This window comes from Pistacia vera, unplaced genomic scaffold (assembly GCF_008641045.1).
Source record: "Pistacia vera cultivar Batoury unplaced genomic scaffold, PisVer_v2 Contig221, whole genome shotgun sequence".
In the NCBI taxonomy this organism is placed as follows: Eukaryota; Viridiplantae; Streptophyta; class Magnoliopsida; order Sapindales; family Anacardiaceae; genus Pistacia; species Pistacia vera.
In genome coordinates this window covers 435,264-459,441 of record NW_022196026.1, presented here as the reverse complement: position 1 = coordinate 459,441, position 24,178 = coordinate 435,264, and the positions used below count along the sequence as shown (strand labels likewise).

General features: G+C 39.4%; 2 protein-coding genes and 1 long non-coding RNA gene across 8 annotated transcripts; 2 read left to right on the top strand and 1 right to left on the bottom strand.

Moving 5' to 3' along the window:
- Positions 1 to 154: 154 nt before the first annotated feature.
- On the top strand, positions 155 to 3,418 carry LOC116130471 (class V chitinase-like). Of its 3 annotated transcripts, none has more exons than XM_031416215.1 (7): positions 155 to 1,280; positions 1,626 to 1,760; positions 1,852 to 2,009; positions 2,113 to 2,302; positions 2,383 to 2,620; positions 2,694 to 2,844; positions 2,941 to 3,418. In XM_031416215.1, the coding sequence occupies exons 1-7, from the start codon at positions 197 to 199 to the stop codon at positions 3,226 to 3,228; spliced, it is 2,244 nt and encodes a 747-aa protein (XP_031272075.1). In that variant the 5' UTR covers positions 155 to 196; the 3' UTR covers positions 3,229 to 3,418. The 3 variants fall into 3 exon arrangements, with proteins under 3 accessions (XP_031272075.1, XP_031272076.1, XP_031272074.1); XM_031416216.1 differs by having other exon boundaries at positions 2,092 to 2,206; positions 2,596 to 2,620; XM_031416214.1 differs by having other exon boundaries at positions 2,092 to 2,302.
- Positions 3,419 to 4,154: 736 nt separating this feature from the next.
- On the bottom strand, positions 4,155 to 6,445 carry LOC116130474. Of its 4 annotated transcripts, none has more exons than XR_004128059.1 (4): positions 6,060 to 6,445; positions 5,302 to 5,635; positions 4,766 to 4,920; positions 4,155 to 4,680 (listed from the first exon to the last, which is right to left on the bottom strand). It is a non-coding gene; the product is annotated as an uncharacterized LOC116130474 (long non-coding RNA). The 4 variants fall into 4 exon arrangements; XR_004128058.1 differs by having other exon boundaries at positions 4,155 to 4,920; positions 5,302 to 5,371; positions 5,525 to 5,635; XR_004128057.1 differs by having other exon boundaries at positions 4,155 to 4,920.
- A 12,126-nt stretch (positions 6,446 to 18,571) lies between these two features.
- On the top strand, positions 18,572 to 19,099 carry LOC116130463 (class V chitinase-like). Its single transcript, XM_031416207.1, has one exon. It carries the CDS (start codon positions 18,572 to 18,574, stop codon positions 19,097 to 19,099), a length of 528 nt encoding a protein of 175 aa, XP_031272067.1.
- Positions 19,100 to 24,178: the final 5,079 nt, after the last annotated feature.

Genomic DNA, 24,178 nt, shown 5'->3' with positions numbered 1-24,178 from the left:
TCATGTTGTTTACTCTAAGTCAACTGTGTCAACTGTTTTGAGTGAACTTGCTCACGCATTTTCGGGCCCCCGCACACACACATGTAAATTTTCTCCTAAATAAACTTAACAGAATATGATTCTAAGTATACACACACATACATAAATATAATTTTTCTCCAAAATAAACTCATCAAAATATGATCTGAGTTCACTAATGGCTCCAAAAAGAGTTATGCTTGCAGTGTTCTTTGTCATCTACTCTTTAATATTCTTCTCAGCAAAATCAGAAACTTGGGTTAAAGGTGGTTACTGGTATTCACGCAGCAAGCTCCCGAGTTCGGGCATAAATTCTGCTCTCTATACACACCTTCATTGTGCTTTTGCGGATGTAAATTCAACCTCTTATGAACTCTCTTTACCAGAGTCTGATGAGAAAAAGTTCTCCAATTTCACAGATACTGTGAAACAGAAGAACCCATCAGTCTTGACTCTTCTATCAATTGGGGGTGGAGATGCAAGCTATTCAACTTTTTCTTCAATGGTGAGTAATTCATCTTTCAGAAAATCTTTCATTGATTCTTCAATAAGAACGGCCAGGCTTTATGGCTTCCAGGGCCTAGAACTTGGTTGGGCTTCCGCAAACTCAAGCTCTGATATGTACAACATGGGAGTTCTCTTTGAAGAGTGGCGAGCCGCTATCAAGTTGGAGACAGGAAACTCTAGCCATGCACAACTTATATTGACTGCAGCTGTTCGCTTTCAACCAGGTTTAGATTCAAGAAGCATCCCTGTAGAAGCGATGGAACGGTACTTAGATTGGGTTACTGTTCAGGCTTATGACTACTACACGCCTCAGCGGTATAATTTCACTTCCGCTCACGCTGCTTTGTATGATCCAACTAGTAATGTTAGTACTGATTATGGTATAAGCGCTTGGATTAGCAGAGGACTTTCTGCTAATAAGATGGTTTTGGGTTTGCCTTTCTATGGTTACGCGTGGACGCTTGCAAACCCCGTGGAAAATGGTATTGGTGCCCCAGCAACTGGAGCAGCCATTAGAAGAGGTGGAGCCATAAATTATAAGGACATCAGGGATTATGTTCTGAGATATGGGGCTAATGTTATGTACAACGCAACTTATGTGGTGAATTACTGTACCGTCGGGTCAACTTGGATTTCTTTTGATGATGTTGAGGTTGTCAGAATTAAGGTTGCTTATGCCAAGGAGAAGAAGCTACGTGGTTACATTGCGTGGGAGACCCCCTACGATGATAACTGGATGCTTTCTCAAGCTGCAGGTAAGTGATCAGAACTAAATTCACCAAGAAATCTGTTTCATTATTTCTATCTATAGTAATTACGTGGCTTCCCCAATTTTTTTATGTTATCACTAGTTCCATAGCCGGCACATAAAGCAAAACTATGACATTCTTTATTCATCAGATGACTAGATTTTTTGATCAAGCGGCGATATAAGTATAGGTATGACAATGGCATAGTAGTTAGACCAGTTGTATTGACATATGACCATTTATAAAAATAACAGAACACAAAGTTTTGCACATTGAAAAATTGATTGACAATGAGTTGAATGAAGATTTTTATGGGAAGTCTAGGTAACATAAGGAAAATATTTTTTTCAGCTCAAGAGGGTAATAACGATGGAAGAAATAAGCGGCGGTTTTTAGCAATTTTGTTGTCTACTAGTGCAGCTGCTATTCTGCTTCTGGGCTGCTTTTTGATATATTACTTCTGGATAAAGAAGCTCAAATCAAAAGGTGACTTGTCCAACTATAATGTCTCTTATGATAAAGTGATGAATGATCATCTGATTTTTACTGCCATGTTTATTTGGGTCGGCTAATGAAGGATCAAAGAAGAGAATAAATGACCCATCTGCAGCTGGGGATTTTAACAGCAATGCTCCTAATTTGATAACTTATAATTTTCATGACATTGAAGCCGCTACAGACAGATTTTCTTTTGAAAATAAGCTTGGGGAAGGAGGATATGGTCCTGTTTACAAGGTATATTCTATTAGGCCATTTATTCTATTGCAATTTGGTCTTCCTTGCTGATTGTGGAACATAAATTTCTTTTGTTTGTCAGGCCTTGCTACCCAATGGGCAGGAAGTAGCAGTGAAGAAACTTTCAAAAACATCCACACAAGGATATGAGGAGTTCAGGAATGAGGTTATGCTTACAGCAAAGCTCCAACATGTAAATCTTGTTCGACTTTTGGGATTTTGTACTGACAGAGAAGAGCAGATGTTGATCTACGAGTATATGCCAAACAAAAGCTTGGACTACTACCTCTTTGGTACTGTGAATACTTTGGTGTAATTTTTTGCATTCATTTGCTTTTTTTGCCTTGATTGTTGACAATTTTATTTTATGTAGATCCTATTAGACGATATATATTGGATTGGAGAAAACGTATACATATCATTGAAGGGGTTACTCAAGGTCTTCTATATCTTCAAGAATACTCAAGATTGACTATCATTCATCGGGACTTGAAAGCTAGTAATGTTTTATTGGATGAAAATATGAAGCCTAAAATATCAGATTTTGGTATGGCTAGAATATTTGCAAAAGATGAACTTGAAGCAAACACTGAACGAGTTGTTGGAACCTAGTAAGTGCATATATTTCCTTCTAATGGTACATATATAGTATCTCATATACTCAACCTTGATTGTCCATTGTAGTGGGTACATTCCTCCTGAATATGTTAAAAGAGGCATATACTCTACGAAATCTGATGTGTACAGTTTCGGGGTTTTACTTCTACAAATTATAAGTGGAAACAGGGTTTCTTTATTCTATGGCCCCGAAGAAAACTTAAGCCTACTGGATTATGTAAGTTTCTTCATAACCATTATTATTTACTAAGGACTGTAATTGTTCAAATTTTGGAATTTGAATTGAATGATAATTGGCATTTGATCATTTCAGGCATATGAGCTTTGGAAAGATGGCAAAGGCACAAACTTTATGGATCCATCACTAGACGATATGAATTCCTCTTGTAAATTAATAAAGTGCTTGCAAATAGCTTTGCTATGTGTCCAAGAAAACCCAAATGATAGACCATCCATGTTGGAAGTTTCTTCTATGCTTAAAAATGAAACCTTCGAGATAATGAGCCCGAAGAAGCCCGCTTTCTCAGTACAAGCTGATGGAGATAAAGAAACTATATGCACATTCAATGATACAACCATTTCAGAAGTTGTAGGTAGATGATTGCAGCAAATGTGATGACCAATGTGTGTTATATCCTCAGAAAGAACACATAGGATTTGTATTGTCACAAGTTTCTTAGCCTCCATTTTTGTTTATATTATCAGTACTTTCTCAGCTGGCACATAAGGGAAAACTATGACTTATCTATTAATCAAATGACTGGATTTTCTTGTCAAATGAAGATATCAGTATACTATGATGTGAATTAATTATCATTTATCAAAGAGAACGGGAAGGTGTTAAACAATTAATTTGGTTAATGATATATAGTTCACAGGTCGGGGGACTCCAATAAATGCTTGACAGGTATGACTGTATGACTATTACAGGGTTAAAATAGGGAAATATTTTTTCATCTCAAAGGAAAATAAGCCGCAGTTATTAGCAATTGTTTTGTCTACAGCCGCAACTGCTATTCTGCTTCCAGGCTGCTTTTTGACATGTTATTTCTGGCTAAGAGAGCTCAAATCAAAAGGTAATGTCCAGCGATAAGTCTGTCACTTATCATAGAGTGATGAATGATTATCTAATTTTATTGCCAAATGATGTTTCTTTGATAGGGACATCTGACTCGACTTATAGAAGATCAAAATACAGAATAAATAATTTATGCAGAATATTTCTCATACAATATTATGTGACAATATATGATTGACTGATTATTTATTCTGTAATCAAAATGGAATCATCCTTACCATGTTTCATCTGTATGTGTTGGTAATTTCAATATATTTCATCATTATACCAGAAAAATTATAAAACATAAATGGACACAATGTAGTTGTGCTCAATAAATTTGAAAGGCAAAATTTCTGAAAAATGATTCAAAATGAAATTATCTTACATAATCCTACAAAAAGGCAAGAATCAATGATCAAAGTACATCATATGAAGTGTACAAAGTGGCACAAAACTTACAACATTGTTTGTAAGCAAGTAAGGCTATGAATTAGAAAGATCTAAAACAGTGAGAAATGAAGTTAATAATAAAAAAAAGAGCGATGTTTACCAAAGTTTGATCTAGCTTTCTGGTACAAGTTCTAGGCAGATTCTTTTGCACTTCTTAATATTCCAGAAAAAAGGTCAAATACAGAACTTCATGTCATAGTTAAATTGAATTTTCCATCATGGAAAGTAAAAAAATTTTCTATGGTACCTGTAAGCTAACAATGCTGGCATACATATTCCTTAGGCTGTGCCCACCAGAGAGATCAACTCAATTGAATAAATGAAGATCATTAGTTTGGAATGTGCTTACAGATAAAGAATTGAATCCCAATGGATATCATAATTTAAGAGAATTACGCATCAAGGAACATTCCACCATCACTTAGGCATTTGACTTTAGTTGTGTTTGGAAATAAGTCCCGAAACTCATCACAATGAAGCATGTATGCTAAATCCCCAGCAGAGCATCCAGAAAGAAGATCCTCAGTAGATGGATGCATAAAACTATCATAAATTCAAGGCTAAGCAAAAAAATAAAATAGAAAATAGAAAATAAGAAAGAAAAATGAATTTTAAATGCATATTAAACCTGTGCAGCATTTTGCATTCCCTTGGCCATGAAATGTTCTTTAGCAGCTAACCAGATACACTGTCCTCGAAAATTTACAGCATCATTTCAACTATCCCCACTGAAAGATGCTCCATCACAGTAACGTAACTTAACCCAGTCCCAGTTGAAGAAATCTGAAACCATAATTAGGCCATCCAAAACATATACTCCTTAAGCATAAATAATTATTAATCTGATTTAGACGGGTAAGTAAAAGCATGTAGATTTAGAGAAATTAACCAGGATTTTAAATAAACAGTCAGCAAAACTCACTAATCACATGGTGTAGTTTATTCAAGATCTATATATATATACCTGAAATATAAATTTAGATCAGCAGCAAACCAAATTGAAACGTGGAACTTATCGTAAAATTTAATGAAATGTTTAAAGAGTTTGGAGACATAACTGCTTAGTATTTCATCTATACTTGATATTTTTATGAACAAAAATGTATACTAACATAGACAAAAACATTACAACGAATCAAAATTTTTAAGAACAAGAAAGAAAACCTTGTGATAGGAATGCATGTATAATGCATCTGTGATAGGAACTGATCATATCCTGAACTTCACAAAATGCCTTTGAATGAAACAAATGGAGATGTTGTGGTAAGAGCATTCAGTCAAGAAAAATGTCTATTAAATCTCAATAATAAAAAAAATGAAATCTAATGAACAAAAATAATAAAAATAGAGCTTAACGTCAATGCAATTTCAGAGATGACATACAAACCTGTGTGAATCATTCATAATAACAGGTTGTCGGAAAGCGATTGGTGAGGCAGCAATGTCGGTTACAATGAAGTTTATCTAGTCCATCAGAATGACAAAGCAATTGACAATCCTGAAGTAGAATGAAACAACAAATTAAATACTGTAATATCCACTCACGCTATTAATTACAAAATTAATCATGAAATTAGTCATTTCATTAATTGACAATCCTGAAATAGAATTAAGGAAGAATAACCATTGAAGACAAAACATAAGAACAACACAAATTGGCCTTCTCAAGAATTTCCAAAACAACCTGCTCGATCAACCAGAACACATACAAACTAGGAATACTTTCCCAAAGCTTGACCATTACATCAATTATAAATGCACCCTTCATAAATATAAGTAGAGCAACAATGACCAACACTATCAAACTGTTAAAAGACAATTATCAATAACAAACCTCATATAAAGTACAGATTCAATGCTCTGAGACATATAATAAATAGTTAACATTGATATCTACATGAAATTCAAAGTAAATTTGATACCTCAGGCTGTAATTCAACATAATCAACATCTGCCACAATGTCCTCTGCATTACGGACACTATTAGGCAACTCGAACCCTCCGACGAACTACAAACAACAATAGCGTCATTCCATTATCTGTGCACAAAATTGAAGTCTCCTGGTGATCGATGACGGGAAAAATAAGCCGATCGTGGCGCCACGCAAGAAGCTCGCTTAGGCCGAGAGAGCTACTCTCGCTAGTGCAATTGCGTTGCTTACATATCCACCGCAAGCTACTGCACTGAGAGTGCAGCGATGAGTACTAATTGCTTCCATGGCGCAAGCACGAGCTGCGGACGACGGCTCCGCCATTGGCTTGCGGCTGTCGCTGGGATATATTGGATATTAAAACGACGCAGTTCCACAATTTGATGACCTAATTAACCAGTTATATATTGGATGATATCTATTAAGTCCCTTTTATGCTCACATTATTTCAATTTCATCACATGAGAATATTAAACAGTCCCTCAAATTTTAAATTAATATTAACTATATCCTTTTAATCAAGGAATTTCCCATGGCAATGCTATGTGTTTTCAAGGGCAATATTACCATGGGAAATTATAATTAATTATACTATAAATCAATTAAGTAATGTTATAAAATTATAATTAATTAAGTAATCATTTAACTATAATATAATGTTATAATTGATTAAGTATGATATTTAACTAGTAATTAAATTTATTAATGTTTATCAATTTATCATATATAATTAATTAATTACTAATTTATTATAGATATACTTAGAACTTGATAATTGAAGTAAATAACTAAATATATTATTACTCAATCAAATATACTATTTTATTCAAAAATAATTCTTTTAATAACATTAAAAATGTAAAACACTTTTAATTGGATCATAATTCCAATTATTCACTTAATTGATCAAAACTTTAATATTAATGTATTATAATATATTAAAGCTTTTAATATAGTGTAATTTATATGTAATAAGTATAATTGTATTCGTATATTTATTTAATTAGGTTATTCTAAAAATTTAACTTTTTCTATTTTAAATTTTTTTATATGTAAAATAATAGAAACCCCCCCATTATTTACATTTCACAAATATTTCATTATAGTCCAGGTTCCAAAATAGGTTCTAAACAGGTTCTAAAAACAGGTTCCAAACATGTTCCAAAACAGGTTCCAAAGCAGGTTCCAAATAGGTTTCAAAACAGGTTCCAAACAGGTTCCAAAACAGGTTCCAAACAGGTTCCAAAACAGGTTCCAAACCGGGTACCCCCTACAGGTTCCAAACAGGGTACCCTTTTTACAGGTTCCGGTTCCGGTTCCTCCATATGCAAGAACCGGAACCGGAACCACACAGTAGTGGTTCCAAAAAATTGGAACCGGAACCTCCCCGCACAGTGCAGGTTCGGGTAGGTTCCGGTTCCGGTTCCTGTTCTTACCCCCGGTTCTGGTTCTACCCGCTACCCGTGCTCACCCCTAAATTGGGAATTGATCAAGTATAATTATATCCTTTTCCCAGGGAGTTTTTTTACCCTTGAAAAAACTCTTGGGCCCCTTTGGTACTTTTTTTACCCTATTCTATTTCACTATCCTATCAAATCCTATCCAAATACATATTTGTTTCAATATTCAATATTCAAAATACAATACTATTCTATTAAACTTAAAATATTTAGATTATTTTTAACCCCCTAGGTTTGTTAATTTAACTAAACACCTCCAACAATAAAAGTTTATAAATTGACAAAAACACCCCTACCCACCCACATTTGCTAGATTCTGGCCGCCACTGTCGGAAGGTGGTCAGAGTCAGCAGTAATGGTGCACTACCGACTGGATATGGTCGGTAGTGCGTCGATATGACATTTTTCAGCCAAATCTACCGCGAATGTGGCCAAGTTGACAACCGTATCTTGGCCGTCAACAGCTAGATCTAGCGATCGTAGATTTGGCCTTTTCCGGCCAAATCCACGGTGGATCTGACCAAAAAATGTCAAATCAGCGCACTACCGGCCATATTCAACCGTTACTACGGCAGATTTCGACCAGCTTTCGGCGATGGTGGCCAAAATCTAGCAAATGTAGGTAGGTGGGAGTGTTTTTGTCAATTTATAAAATTTTAATTGTAGGGGGTGTTTAGTTAAATTAACAAATCTAGGGGGTTAAAAATTTAATCTAAAAATTTTCAAAAAAATGCTATTAGAAAAGTATACAAAAAACTTCTCAAAACACTACTCAACTCAACTTTTTTCAAAAGATTATTCTAAAAACTCCCAAAATGGTGAACCAAACGGGATTCTTAGAGCATTTTAAGGCCCTAGGAAATTTAATAGGAAATAGAACCTTTTTTTGTAGTGAATGTTCCACATCTGATGGTCTAAACTTTGGAATTTGGATGATATTAACGCAACTAGCTACTACAGGATTTCCAATAGAAGGGGTAAGTGCCAAATGGAAAGGAAATGGCGGTGAAGTAACTTGTTGAAACCTCCACTCTAGGGATTTGCGGAATTCAAGAATGAGGTTATGCTTACTACGAAGATCAAACATGTACATTATGTCTAAGTTTTGAATTCTTGTATTGATGAAGAAAAACAAATATTTATCTATGAATACATGCTAAATAAAAGCTTAGACTCTTATCTATTTTGTCATAATTTTATGTGCAATTTTGTTCATTCCTTTGTATTTATTTCTTTTGGCGTTAGCCTCATGATGGGTACATTATTAAGTGTTCACTAACATGTTAAATTTGATGCAAGCCACATTAAGCCATATATTCCAGATTGCGGAAAAACGTATGCATTTGATCATAGGAGTTGCACACATTTATTTATCAAGATCTGAAAGTTAACAATGTCTTGTTAGATAGAGATATATATGAAACAAGAAATATCATACTTTGACATGACCTTAATTTTGTTATTCTTAGATTAAGGTTTAAACAACATCACGTTTTCACAAACTAACACTTTCTCTTTGACAATGATCATGTTCCTACTAAATATGTTGGAAGAGACTTTATAACAGATATAACTAATTCTCTAATTCTACCATATATAATGTTATTAGTTTTGGAGTTCTACTTCTACATATCATCATTTGTGGCAAAAGGATTTCCCTTTTATATGACTCATAAACAAAAGAAATATAGAAGATAGTTGAAAGGTTATTCAATGAGCACTCTATCAATTAATTAATGATGTGACAATTAAGGTAACGTAGTTAGATGAAATGTAAATCTTTTTTTTTTTTTTTGTATTTGTCTTTAAATAGGTCAAGATTTTATTATTCAGTTGCAAATGCGTTTTCACATGGTCCTAAAACAAGTCAATAAAAGCCAAGTCAATGTCTTTTTGACTCAATGTCGGACAGAAATTTCATAATAACTTCCCATGCATGTAGAATTTATCTTAATTTAGTAATTACTCTTAGATTATCTATCCAGACCTTCTATTTCTTCATTTAAAAAATCATAGAAATAACTTCTTATTTTCTTTTTAAAAAAAAATTACTAATGACTTATTATTTGAAGTTCTAAACAATATTTGCCTTTTAGTCAATGTTTTTACACCAAGATCGGGCCTTAACCTAGTCAAGGGGTCAGTCCCCAGGTTGGGTGATCCGACTCTCCAACGATCTGACTGGCGAGTCGGATTGTTGACGTCAGCATAAAACCCTAGTATGAAACTTAACCAACATACTCTTGAGAAATTAGTCCTTGGACGTTTAAAATACAACAAACACATCCTTGCAATTTTGTTAGGAAACCGTAGCCGTTGCAACTGCAATCCACCCCAGATCATCCCAACGTTGGACCACCACCAGCCCACCATGAAAACCCTAATCCACCATAAAACACCACCATCTGCCATAACAAAACCTACCACAAACAAGGGGAGCCATCGCGAAGAGGAACCACATGGCCGATGTCGTAGAGGCGAAGCGATCTATAATCCAGATCGATGATTAAAAGATTTGAAGGAGTGAAGATGAAAAATTGAAGATGAGGAAATAAAATTGAAGAATAGAATTTAGATATTTTAATTTTAGGAATTCGGATTTTGGCTTAGCCATAAGTTCTCTAACCCGGCTATTGAACCAGTGATTTGGCATTGTTCCACTAGTTCAACCCCGAGTCAATCGGGTCCAACTGCTATAATTAGGTTTAGAATGTACCTGAGCCTTTTAAGGGTATGGTTCCTGATTGGACCAATTGAATTGGCAGGTTAGATCTGGCTTTTCAAATAATGCTTTTAATTACACTTATAATTTATAAGGACTGTGAATATGATTACACAAAAAACCTTATGTATACAGATTAATTTGAAACTTAAAAAGGAATATAATAGGGAATGTTATAAAGTTAATTCAGTATATTAGGATGGTTAATAATGTGACAATAAAAATCAATTTCAATATACAGTATGAGTGCAAAGTTGTTCGCCATGCAATAAACTTATTAAACCATAATTATAAGAAGATTCTCTAAGTCAGTCAATTAAAGAAAATAAAATTATCAATTAAGCATCCTCCTTTTCTCTTTTTGGCTTACCCCTCACACCCCACCAAAATCCCTTTCCAACAGGGAGTTTACATTGTCTTTTTGACTTGATTTGATTTCATATTGTGCAAAGCATTGAAGTTTCTATCACGTATATGTAAAATACTATGAAGAAATTTACAGAGCCTTCTCCATATGCCTATATATATGTAACACTTAAGAGCTAATAGATAACAAGTTGGGCAAGCTTTAAGAAGCTTTTCAAATTGTTGATGCTGGATTTTGACACCAACGACTCACACATGGAAAATGCTAAGCGGGCTTAGAAGTTACACGTAATACGAAAATATGTAGCAAGAGAGTAAATAAAAGACGATTTTTAAAGTGGTTCGGATACTCAAAAGTGATTCCTATATCCATTGTGATTGTATTAATAGTTTGTTACAGTCAGGTCGCATGTAGCGAGCTTAGTTACACTATAGAGAGAATATACAGAGAGAAAGTGTGTATGCTATTTTAGACTAAGATAAGCCAATCCTATAAATGAGTGGGGAGTCCTCTATTTATAGTGGGAGAATTCAAGGTAATGATTACACGGTTGCAAGTAGGTAGGTGTCGTGCAAGTCCTTCCTTGCATCCCATTGGTTGTCTGCACAAGAGATATCCTTAAATTGCGTAGGGCTTGGGTAGGTGGATGATTCCTAGCCACTCGCAAGCTTGACATTCACTTGCTGTATGGACAAGAACCATACCTCTTCCGTCATTGCACGTCATGGCAACATCTAGATGGTAGAAAGCCTCCCTGAATTCTGATTGGCTCTTGCTGATGAGAGTCCACGTCAGCCCTGACTTTTTAGGCATAACAGAAGCCCCCCAGTTTTTAAGGTTTAAGGATTGAACCTTGAGAACTTCATGATTGTACCATGACTTGACTTGACTTGACTTGTCCTAAATGACGTTTGGTCGAGCTAATAGAGTTGCAAGGAGGTCGCAACATATAACTCTAAGAATAGCACAAGCGATCTGAGGTGGCCTTCTCTCACAGGTTCAATGACCAGGGTCAGACCCCACTCAGTGTCATACTGACATGCTTTGAATCTCATCCGCAACTCGCGACTTGAGAATACTTAGCGCATTTTTATCGAAATCAAGGAATCACATTGTCTTGAAATCGATACACGGCGAAGAGTGTTTTACCTAAACGACCTCTTTAGATGCTATCCGTTGCGCTTGACACTAGGCTGGTAATAAAATAATCTTTATTTTGACATACGTGTCTATTGCGCAATAAGTGCCAACCATGCACATTAAATGCAAGTCATGCTCAAACGACATTCTCTTTTAGAGCATTAAATGTGGATGAGGGCACATTTAATGTGGAGGAGATAATCGAGCCATCGCTTGGTTGCTTCAATGGAAGGAAGCGTTGATTGGCACTCTCAAAGCGTGGTAGTTACTTCTTCTCACGGATTAATGACACATGGTCGCAATCAATGGTGAGAAACATATCCCGCCCCAGTGTCGCTTGCCTAGGGAAACCAATCGTCACTTTTCCCCTTATAAAACCCCTGGCTTGCCTCAAGTTTTGTCATAGAACTCATATTTTCAGAGAAAGAACAAAACTCACAAAATCGGTCCGCCCTTCTTCCAGTTGATGTGCACTCTCTATTATGATAGGAAGTTAATTCCCTGTAGCCAAGAGGTAAGGAGGATCTCTCATTCGTTTTCTTTTATTATTTTGTTGGTTGCTTTACTTTTACAATAATGGTTTGTATGAACTGTCTGGTAAGCTTTTACGTTGCGTATTTTCGGACAATTAGATGGTCCTCGATAAAACCATAGAGAGAAGTGGTGGCAAGCTTCAGGTCTGTCTTTTCCAATTTCATCTCCTCAAATGCTCGTTGAAATAGGATATTCACAATACTCCCATTGTCCACCAATATCTTGTGGACTTCGCACCTTCCTATCTTAGCCATAACAACTAGTGCATCCTTATAAGGATGGTGCACTCGTTTTGCATCTTTCTTAGAGAAAGTAATCTCCTCTTCTGTACATAGCTTGCTAGGTCGCGGTTCTAGATTCAGAACATTAAAGGGTTCATGCCAAGCTTCTCAGGTATATTTTTCTTGTGCATTCTGAGAATTCCCGACTATATGAGATCCCCTAAAGATAGTCCTTACTAGGTAAGACCTTTGCGCCTCTCCCGTCGCCTTTTTGATCCTTCTCTCTTGTAGGAGTTGGACCATCAACATACTCCTTGAAGTGGCCTTTTTGGATAAGGTTTTCAATTGCTTGCTTAAGAGCTCGACACTTATCAGTGTGATGCCCATTATCTTGGTGGTAACGACAATATTTTTTGCCATTCCTTTTAGATGCGGGTTTTTTCATAAGCTTTGGCTCTTCAAGCAGATTAGCTTATACCTATTTGCCCAGAATAGCTAAAACCAATGCATTGAGTGGAGTGAAGTTATCGTGGTCGTGATCACGATCGTGACGAGGAATTGGATCATAAGATTTATTGGGCTCAAACCGTTGTTTCTTTCCCTTTCTTTGATCGTCATTAGCCCATTTACGATAAAATTTTCTACTACTCTCTCGTGGAACTCATCCCTTTGATTAGGAGCATTGGTTGAAAGCCCGGGGTCATGGCGATTTAAAATTGCCACTGAGTTTTCTATTCGTAGATGTTTCTCTGTTAGATTGTAGAAGCGAGTGAGGAGAATATCATCCTCATATTGTAGTTTCTTCCACAAGTCGGTTTGTAGGTAAACTCTGGCAATAATCAGAGTTTGAATTGAATCTTCAGGTGTATTAGCCACCTTATTCAATTCCTTATGAAACCCATCAATATAGTATTGGAGAGACTCATTCTTCTCTTGTCGTAAGTTGCAAAGGTAGCTTAACAATATTGAGAACTTTCGATTGGCCTGGAAGTGTCTAAAGAACAATGAGCTCATTTGCTGCCACAAGTTGATAGACCTTAGTGGAAGTGATTTGAACCAATGTTTAGTGTGGGCAATTAGGGTCACTGCTAAGCAACGACACTTTGCCAAGTTAGAAACTTAGTAAAGCTTTATGAGGTTGTTAAACTCATAGAGATGATCTTGCGGACCAGAGTTCCCATCAAATGCCCTCATGTCAAGTACTCTAAATCTTAACAGGAGAGGAGCAGTTAAAACTACTAGAGAAAAGAGAGATGTCTCAGCAACCTGCCTCTGCTCATTCTGTTGAGCCCTAAGCTAATCCAAAGCTCTCTGTAACTCCTCTATTTAAGGAAGCAGAGCCCTATGGGGATCACTTTCTGCAATGTAGGTACGCTTCCTATGATTGTGATTAATGAAAGAACGCAAGTCGGTGCTTTCTCTGCCCACGTCAGAACCTTCGGCCTGCCTTGACACATGTTGGCCTAAGCCTTGTGAAGGTGCTGAATGGCTTGGGGAGTTTTCTCGACCTCTGCAGTGGTCAGAACTGACACATTGATGGTGGATACTTCCCTCACCGTGATGGTCAGAACCATCATGCCGATGATAGTAGGAATCTCCCTACTGAGCACTCTTGTGGGGGTGCCTTTGCAATATGGCATAGGTCGGCTCTTGATGCGACATACTATCGAGTCGCTAAGCCAAGGGATTTTTCCATTTCTCATGACCAGCATTCACTTGCCCTTTTGAGCCTTTCAACCTATGTTCAACCACTTGTTTTCCTATACTTCTCTACGTTATAGTGTGCATGGTATGGGTTTTTGCTCATTTCCACACTTTCGAGCGACCTACAAGCATTTTTTGAGGTGGTACCACCCTGTCAGAATTTGGTGGCATGACCTGATCCAAATAATGTAGCCTCTGGCTCATCGTTTGGAGGGTGTTATTAAACTTCTCCAGGTAGCCTATCATAGCCAGATCTGCCTGAGAAGTCGAGGGGATGTCCCCTCTGGTACTTTGGGTAGGTGGAGCTACTTCGGGAGTAGTAGTCTTTTGATCGTGGGGAATCTCTTTGTTGTTGGTGCTAGCATGCTTGGTTTCAAGACCACAAGCCATGAGTTTTTATGGTTGACCTTTGTAGGTGAAACTAATTGTACAGTCGAGAAAACCGGGCAGAGAGCTGATGTGAATCAGGCCCTCCTTCTAGTGTCAAACTGTTGATGCGTGATTTTGACATCAACGACCTTGCACATGCAAAGTGCCTAAGAGGGTCTTAGAAATTACACGAGATTGATTTTGAGATATGGTTAAAGGTCATAATAACATGTAAAAACTTAATAGTAAATGAGACAATGAGAGTTTTATAGTGGTTTGGATACTTAAAGTGATTCCTACATCCACTGGTATCTTTTATATGAGTGTGCTTGGTGATTAGCCAAGTTTACAATAGGTCGCGAATAGTGAACAAAATTACAAGAGCTTGGTATTTAAAGAGAATATTAAGCTAGTCTCTTTCCCGTGGGTTGTCTTTGCTATTTGTATTTTGTGAATTCAGAGAGTCTGGTCCTGATTTTGTGAGGAGGGGGCTCTATTTATAGCCGTTGAGTTCAAGGTAATGATTACAAGTCTGCAAGTGGGTAGATGCCATGCAAATCATTCCTTGCATCCCATTGGTTGGTAACTTATGAAATATCTTCAAATTATATGGGGCTTGGACAAGTGTACAAACAAATTCATTCATAGACATAACTTGAATCAGTTGGGTTGGTGACATCTATATTCTTCCTTTCTTGGGGCGACGTGATAGATTCTGTGCGGTGCATAGCCTTCCTGAACTTTGATTGGTGCTCGTTAATGTAAGCTTGCATCAGCCCTGATTTTTTAGGCAAAACAATTTAAATATCACTTGTAATAAAATTAAAATAATTTTTAAAAGTAAAAGATAGTTTAATGAAGAAAGAAATTTTGCTATGGAATATATCCGGTTAGAAGTAATATAAAATTATATGTTTTTAATTACCTTTTTTTTTTTTAATTCAAGTTATATTTTATCGTTTTTTGGTAACACATAAATGTATTATTTTTCTTCAAAACATTGGTAATTATTCTAATATCAATAATTGTATGTGCTGCTTAATTGCATTCTTTTTTGGTCACATATAAATGTATTAGTTTTACTTGCTTGTACATTGCATTGGTTGCATACTAACTTCATCAACTCTAGGTTGTCTAATCTAATTAGATGCGTATCAACCACCAGATCAAGTCTCTGCTGAAGGAGAAGACAAGACCTTTACCTGCCAATAATAACAAGAAATTCATAAAATGAATAAAAGAGAATTTGTATTCTCTCCTAGTAGGTTAATATCCATCAATAAAATGGAGTTATAACGATAGCAAAAATATTTTCTCAATACATCCGAAGAGAAAAACTTCCCTTCCATGCTAGTACCCAATAAGAGACCAAAACTGTGCTGTGATTGGAGTTATGAAAGTGACTGTATTTTGACGATAAAAAGACTGTTTGTGTAATTAAATTGAGGTTATATTGAGACAATTGAAGAAATTTTGGATTATTAATGGAAAATCACATTTTATTTTTTCCTTACAATTTGTGCATGTTTGGAATGATTTTTGAGATGTTGTGAGTCAATATTAGGGTGTGGTTTATTTATTAGGTCTGAATTTGTCTTATTTATTCCGTTCAGGGGGTAAATTGTCATATTTTTAGGGGTTAATTTTGTCAGTTTTCATTCATGTAGGGACTGACAAAAATTTTCCAAACATACACTAGAACCTCTCCATAGTGAATAGTGATACTCTAAATAGGAATAATCTCCATGTAGTCATACAGTCCCAACTTGAGCTAGTTATAAATAAAAATAAATTTCACATTGTAATAAGTTATAATTTTTCTAGGTCTCGTCTTAAGGAACTTGCCTCTACATGGTAATAATTATATGCATATTACAAAAAATATATGCTATGTTATATTAAAGATTTAAGATAAAATAAAATATTTATCTAAAATTGTTTGAAACAATGATTTATGTTTTAACATTGTTACTATATCTTTTATCTTGCGGGTACATAATAAGCCATCAGTACGGACACCTTCTTGTTGAAACCAAAATATTTCTAGCTCTCAAGTATGTTTAGAGCTTCTTGGCATGAAATTTTTGGTATTTCTGTACTATCATCCTCAAGATTATCTCCTTCATCTTCTTGTCTAATTCCAATAGTGATTTCTTTTTCAGTTAAAGCATACACGACTAGTTGCTCATTTGGATTATTGAGGAAGACATTGATATCTATTTGATCAGTGTAGTGAAGCCGTCGAATTTGATCACTCAATTTTACAATGACTCTTTGATATCCATTTTGGTATTATCCTAATGCTACTAAAACAATAAATTGAAATCCTAATATAACTATTAAAACATGAATTATGAAATAAGAAATCAAAACAATAATTCTTGTAACTACACCTCCATTAAATTATAATCTCCTTATAATAATAAATTTAATTGGTCCCAACATTATGAGTATAGAAAGGTTCTACTGTATAAAACAACATGAATAGTTCCAGATCAAGAGCACCGCTCACCCCCAAAACACATCTCCACCGCTGGCGACCTTTCCCCTCCCATTTCTGGCGACTCCATAACTTCCCCTTGCATCGATCAGGTGAAGGAGATGATGGATCTTCTGGTTGGAAGGTGGAAGGTCGTCAAAAAAGGGGAGAAAAACCATCGGATGTTGAAACGTCGCCAGTGAGGGGAGGTAAATCATCACATCGATGCAAGGGGGAGCTTTGAAGTCACTGGAAATGGGAGGGGAAGGGTCGTCGGTGGAGCTGTGGTTTGGGAGTGAGCGGCGCTCCTGATCTAGAACTATTCATGTTGTTTTATACCATGTTTAGAAAATCCAAATCAGTCCCTGCATGAATGAAAAATGACAAAATCAACGCCCACAAATATGACAATTTACCCCCTGAACAGAATAAATGAGGCAAATTCAAACCTAATAAATAAATCACACCCTAATATCGACTCCCAACATCTCAAAAATCATTCCAAACATGCACAAATTGTAGGAAAAAATTAAAATGTGATTTTTCATTAATAATTCTAAATTTTTTTCAATTGTCTTAATATAACTTCAATTTAATTACACAAAGGATTTTTTTATCATTAAAATAGTCACATGACTCTAACATGATGCACACGCAGTCTTTATTGAAATTTGTTTTTATTTTGCTGTAGTTTTTTTTAAAATGATCACATATAAAGGTCTTGGTCTTTTTCTTCCACGCGACACAAATTAGAATTGACAGCATAGAATTAAAGAAGTCAAATAAATAAGACCCCCCAATGTCGGCTATAATGTTGGGAAGTGAAATGACAATAGATGATTAATTTAGTTGCCTTGCCAATTGCCATAGAATGCTTGGTCAAGTAAAAGATGTTAATGTTTTACAGCAGTGCAAAGGAAAAAGAATCAACAAATTGGACTCCAGCAAGGACAGGGATCAAAAAGTTGCAGGGTCTTATTATTACTTGAAGTTTGAAACAATAACGGGGCTAGTTTTAGTTTATTCAGTTCCGTCTGTGTTATTTAATTCTACTTTCAGGAGGCAACATTAGATTAACTAGAGTTTCCAATTTATTTGTAAGTGCTAGCTCTGCAGAGGTTAATACTGGAACCATAAGGATGATATGTTGCGGACAGATTACGGGATCCTTTCCCCGGTGATAGAATTGACAAAATATTTCATGGAATGAGCTTTCAGGCCCTCCATTAATATTGGAACCATAAGGATGATATATTGCAGACAGATTATTCACATTTGGTTATGACTTGAATATTTTATGATGTAAGAATTGGAAGATATATTCATGACGTCTCGGATCTGAGTCATGCAAGCAACGTAATCTGTTCCTCGATCAAAGTCCACACATTGACTCATAAATCATAACTGTGTCAACTGTTTTGAGTGAACTTGCGCACGCATTTTCGGGCCCGCACACACACATATATTCTCCAAAATAAACTCATCAAAATTTGATCTGAGTTCATTAATGGCTCCAAAAAGAGTTATGCTTGCAGTGTTCTTTGTCATCTACCCTCTAAAATTCTTCCCAGCAAAATCAGAAACTTGGGTTAAAGGTCGTTACTGGTATTCACGCAGCGCGCTCCCGGGTTTACGCATAAATTCTGCTCTCTATACACACCTTCATTGTGCTTTTGCTGATGTAAATTCATCTTCTTATGAACTCTCTTTATCAGAGTCTGATGAGAGAAAGTTCTCCAGTTTCACAGATACTGTGAAACAGAAGAACCCATCAGTCATGACTCTTCTATCAACTGGGGGTGGAGATGCAAGCTATTCAACTTTTTCTTCAATGGTGAGTTATTCATCTTTCAGAAAATCTTTCATTGATTCTTCAATGAGAACGGCTGGGCTTTATGGCTTCCAGGGCCTGGAACTTGGTTGGGCTTCCGCAAACTCTAGCTCTGATATGTACAACATGGGAGTTCTCTTTAAGAGTGGCGAGCCGCTATCAAGTTGGAGACAGGAAACTCTTGCCATGCACAACTTATATTGACTGCAGCTGTTCGTTTTCAACCAGGTTTAGATTCAAGAAGCTTCCCTGTAGAAGCGATGGAAGGGTACTTGGATTGGGTTACTGTTCAGGCTTTTGACTACTACACGCCTCAGCTCACTTCCGCTAACGCTGCTTTCTATGATCCAACTAGTAATGTTAGTACTTGTTATGCCTGGGAAAATAAAGGGCTGACGTGGAAAAATCGTGTGAAGGGCGACCTGCTCCCGTCAGAGCAACACGCACACGTCAGACCTGCCACATGATATGGAGCTCACACGCGTCCGTTTCTCTGCAGCAAATCGTGCGAAGTCAGCTTGGGAAGAGGGCAATGGGACATAAAGCCGGATTATATCCTGACAATCACACCAACCCATGGATTTAATGATGATTACACGCTTCAGTTTGATATAAAATGAAGAAGACCTCTTCATTAAGGGGATTCGGCCATTCTTTACATGAAAAAACTCTCTCTCTTGTAAAAAACACTTACTTTTCATAACTCTTATGTACGTCAGTCCGCTTCGCGACCTGACCCACACCAATATCAATACAAATCAGTGGACGTAGGACTTGCTACCTTAGCATCCGAACCACTTTAAAAGTCTTCTTTGCATTTATTTCACTTCATATATCCATTATCATGTGTGTTAATTCGTCAAATAGCAATACCCACGTGACAATTGGTTGGTGCAAAAAACGAGCATCAACAGTTTGGCGCTAGAAGGAGGGCCTGATTTAGTGTCTACCCTTCATCAGGATAATCTTTGACCTACTGGCCCTACAGCAGCAAATGGCCCGCCAATCTGAACCTGAGCAGGTCAACCAGCGTGCTGAAGGAGTCCCCCTAGCCCAGAGGGACATCCCTTCCAACATACCTCCAGTTTCGCAAAATGCTACCGGGAATATCCCAGCAGCTCCGCAACTGGACCCTGCCATCAGAAGCTACCTGGAGAGGTTCGACAATACTCTCTAGACGGTCAACCAGAGGTTGGACCGTTTGGACCAAGGCATGTCATCTACGACAACCGGAGCGGTGCAACCGCCAAAGACGCCTGCAGGTCGCGTGAAAGCACGGCAAAGGGCGATAGCCCGTGCCACGAGCACTGCAGCGCGTAAACGCAAGGGTAAGCAAGTGGCAAAAAGTAAGCCTACGGGCTCCCAAGGGCCAGCGAATACAAAAGGCGCCCCGAGCAGGGTGTCGGCAAAGCTGAGACTCGGTGAAAAAGTAGATCCCGAGCTGTCCCATGCCACGTCGCAGGCAAACCCAAGCGAAAATGCTGGACGCAATGATTCCTATCACCACCAGCAGAACGACCCCGATCGTTCTCATGCGGGTGGCCCCCACACCTCGCGGGGCGGTTCGTACCACCGCGAGGGTCGTGAAAATGCCCCGCACTATCCATCACCTTCACGCGCCTCTAGTCAGCGTGTGTCGAGCGCGGCTGGAAATACCGGCCGAGGCGAGGAGGAATCTGACCTCCGAACTCTCCTGAACCGCAACCGAGAAGGTCGGGCTCGCATGGGTGAAAGCAACCCCCATTTGGCTCCTTTACCACAGATTGAGGAGCTCCAGCGAGCTCTGGATAGACTAAGGGAACAGCAAAACGAACAGGCGCAGGTCGCCTCAGCATCCCCTTTTTCTCCCGAGGTGCTAGTTGCTCCACTTCCACCGGGATTCAGGATGCCAGATATGCGGCCGTTTGATGGAAACTATGATCCGCAGGATCATTTATATGAGTTCAACGACCTGATGGAGCTCCACCAGGTTTCGGACCTTGCAAAGTGCCGCTGTTTGGCCGTGACGCTGACCTCTCACGCCAAGCGTTGGTTCAGGTCGCTCCCAGCGGGATCTATCGGTTCGTGGCCTCAGATGAGCACGACGTTCCTGCGGCATTTCCAAGCCAATCGGAAATTTTCAATGCCCTTGAGCTACCTCAGCAACATAAGGCAAGAAAGAGACGAATCCCTGCAGTCCTACATTGACCGCTTCCACAGGGAACTCAACAAAGTGGCTCACGCACCAGAAGAGTCCATCCGAACTCTTATAATAGCTGGAGTTCGCCCGCAAACCGAACTGTGGAAAGAACTGCAGGCTGAGGACGATATTTCCCTCACCAGATTCTATAACCTGGCAGAAAAGTATCTCCGAATAGAGAACTCACTGGCAGCACTCCGCCGTCGCGATCACGGCACTTCCAGTAGTATGTCAGGTCGGGGAGACAATAGGCGAGTTGATCGCAAGGGAGACATTGACGGTCAGCGAAAAGGGAAGAAACCCCGCTACGAGCAGAAAAAGTCCTATGCTCCTGTCCCCCGTCGCGACAGCGACGAGACCCAATACACTCCGTTGAATGTGTCCATATCTGCGATCCTCGACAAATCCGAGGAAGCTAGCCTGCTCGGTGAGCCTGAACCAATGAAAACCCCCGCTACGGCTAGAAACAACAAAAAGTACTGCCGTTATCATCGGGAAAATGGGCATCTCACCGATGAGTGCCGAGCTCTAAAACAAGCTATCGAAGAGCTCATCAAGAAGGGACACTTCAAGGAGTACATTGATGACTCCCCGAAAGAAAACCAAGGGGAGCGAAAGAAAAAGCGTCGTGATCGCAGCGGGTACGACAGTGTTAACATAATCTTTGGAGGTCCGCACCTCGCGGGAAACACGCGAGGAGCGCAGGAAATATATGTTCGCGAAGCGCGCCATGACCCAATCAGAGTAATGAATACTTCGCAGCGACCTCCGAAAGCCAGAAAAGAGGAGCCAATCACCTTCTGAGAGAAAGAGGCAGCTCGCTTGCACCATCCTCACGAGGATGCTCTGGTAATCACGCCCCTGATAGGGTGTCATAATGTCTGTAGAATGCTTGTAGACAACGGAAGCGCTGTGAACATCCTGTTCAAATCCGCTTTCGACAGAATGAACCTGGTCGAGGCCGACCTGAAAACAGCCTCGATGCCTCTGTACGGTTTTACAGGGGATCACCTGATCCCCAATGGAACGATCCAACTACCAGTCACGCTCGGCGACTACGACGAGGTGACTAGGGTTACCGAATTTTTGGTCGTGGACTGTCCATCGGCCTTCAATGGAATCCTGGGGCTACCTCTGCTGAGAACCTTCAGGGCAGTCACTTCCATTTATCATCTCAAGATGAAGTTCCCCACTCCAACGAGGATAGGGGAGGTAAGCGGGTCGCAAAGCGCATCTCGTGAATGCTATGTAAGATCGGTCCAAATGGCCGACAAAGGGAAGTGCATTTCGCGATGTGCGCCCCGCCAGGCTATGGCGATCAGCCGGATTGAGCCACAGCCCGGTCCGGCGGAGGATAACATAGATCCGCGAATTCAGGAAATTCTCCCGAGCGGCCCGGTTGAGGATCTGTCCGAAGTCTCAGTTGATCCAGAAGAGCCGAGCCGAGCGCTAAAGATCGGAAGCTGTCTCAACCCTCAGCTCGCTTCCGAGCTGATAAGCTTCTTGAAGGAGAACATTGACGTGTTCGCCTGGTCGCACGCAGACATGGTCGGGATCAGCCCGGACGTTATTTGCCATGCACTGAATGTCAACGGTGAAGCGAAGCCAGTTCGCCAAAAGAGGAGGGCGATGGATCCGGAGCGGTACGCCGCACTAAAATCAGAAGTGGAGAACCTTCTCCGAAATGGATCCATTCGCGAGGCTCTCTACCCGACATGGGTTGCTAACCCGGTCCTGGTAAAAAAGCCAAATGGCAAGTGGCGAACCTGTGTAGACTTCAGCGACCTCAACAAAGCTTGCCCGAAAGACAGCTTCCCCCTGCCAAGAATCGATCAGCTCGTTGATGCCACCTCGGGGCACGAGCTGTTAAGCTTCATGGATGCTTACTCGGGATACAATCAGATCCGATGTATGGCCAGATGAAGAGCATACGACCTTCATTACGGATCGGGCTTTACTGTTACAAAGTCATGCCCTTCGGCCTCAAGAACGCAGGCCGACCTATAGAGGTTGGTCAACGAATTTCTGACCAGATCGGGAGGACAATGGAGGTCTATGTGGACGACATGCTGGTCAAATCCCAGGTCGCCTCAGACAATTCGCATCGCTGAGATGTTTGACATACTCCGACTCTACAGAATGAAGCTGACCTCTCAAATGTTCGTTCGGGGTATCGTCAGGAAAGTTCCTGGGATATATGGTCAATCAGCGGGGCATAGAGGTAAACCCCGAAAAGATTCAAGCTCTGCTCGATATGGAAAGCCCGACCAGCAAAAAACAGGTCATGAGTCTGAACAGGCGAATAGCGGCGCTTAGTCGCTTCATATCAAGGCTAACAGACCGCTGTTTACCATTCTTCAACGTCCTGAAGGCTAATAAGAGATTCGAGTGGACTCCCGAATGCGAGCAGGCATTCCATAATATAAAAGAACACCTTGGGAAGCCACCTCTCCCCTCTAAGCCTCTTCCACAGGAGACCCTGCTCGTCTACCTATCCGTGTCTCAGTTCGCGGTCAGTGCAGCTTTAATACGGGAAGAGGAAAAGGCTCAATGGCCAGTATTTTATGCAAGTAAGCGTCTGTCAAACGCCGAGATGCGGTACCCAGAGATGGAGCGACTAGCTTTTGCTTTGCTGGTCGCATCCAGGAAGCTGCGACCTTACTTCCATGTCCATACGATCAATGTAATGACGAATTACCCTCTCAGGCAGGTCCTCCAGAAACCAGAGGCCTCGGGTAAACTGCTCAAATGGGCCATGGAGTTGAGCCAGTTCGACCTAAAGTATAAGCCCAGGTCGACTATCAAAGGACAGGCTGTTGCAGACTTCATCTCGGAATTTTCCTATCTCCCAAGCGAGCAGCAGCCTAGCGAAGTCGGGCAAGAAATTATTCAGAACCTGTCGACCTGGAACCTCTACGTCGACGGGTCATCAAACAGGAAAAGAGCCGGCGCGGGTCTTCTCCTTGTGAGCCCCGAGGGGGCTCGGGTTCACGGTATCCTCTGATTCGGATTTAAAGCGACCAATAATGAGGCCGAATACGAAGCCTTGCTCGTCGGGTTGCGACTTGCCAAAGAAATGGGTGCAACCGCGATCAGCATTTACA

Bases quoted from the DNA above. Each gene is read 5' to 3' on its own strand.
- LOC116130471 (XM_031416214.1), top strand. From the start codon at position 197: ATGGCTCCAAAAAGAGTTATGCTTGCAGTGTTCTTTGTCATCTACTCT. The intron at 2,010-2,091 runs GTATATTCTATT...TTTGTTTGTCAG, and splicing joins GATATGGTCCTGTTTACAAG to GCCTTGCTACCCAATGGGCA. The intron at 2,621-2,693 runs GTAAGTGCATAT...TGTCCATTGTAG, and splicing joins GAACGAGTTGTTGGAACCTA to TGGGTACATTCCTCCTGAAT.
- LOC116130463 (XM_031416207.1), top strand. From the start codon at position 18,572: ATGGCTCCAAAAAGAGTTATGCTTGCAGTGTTCTTTGTCATCTACCCT.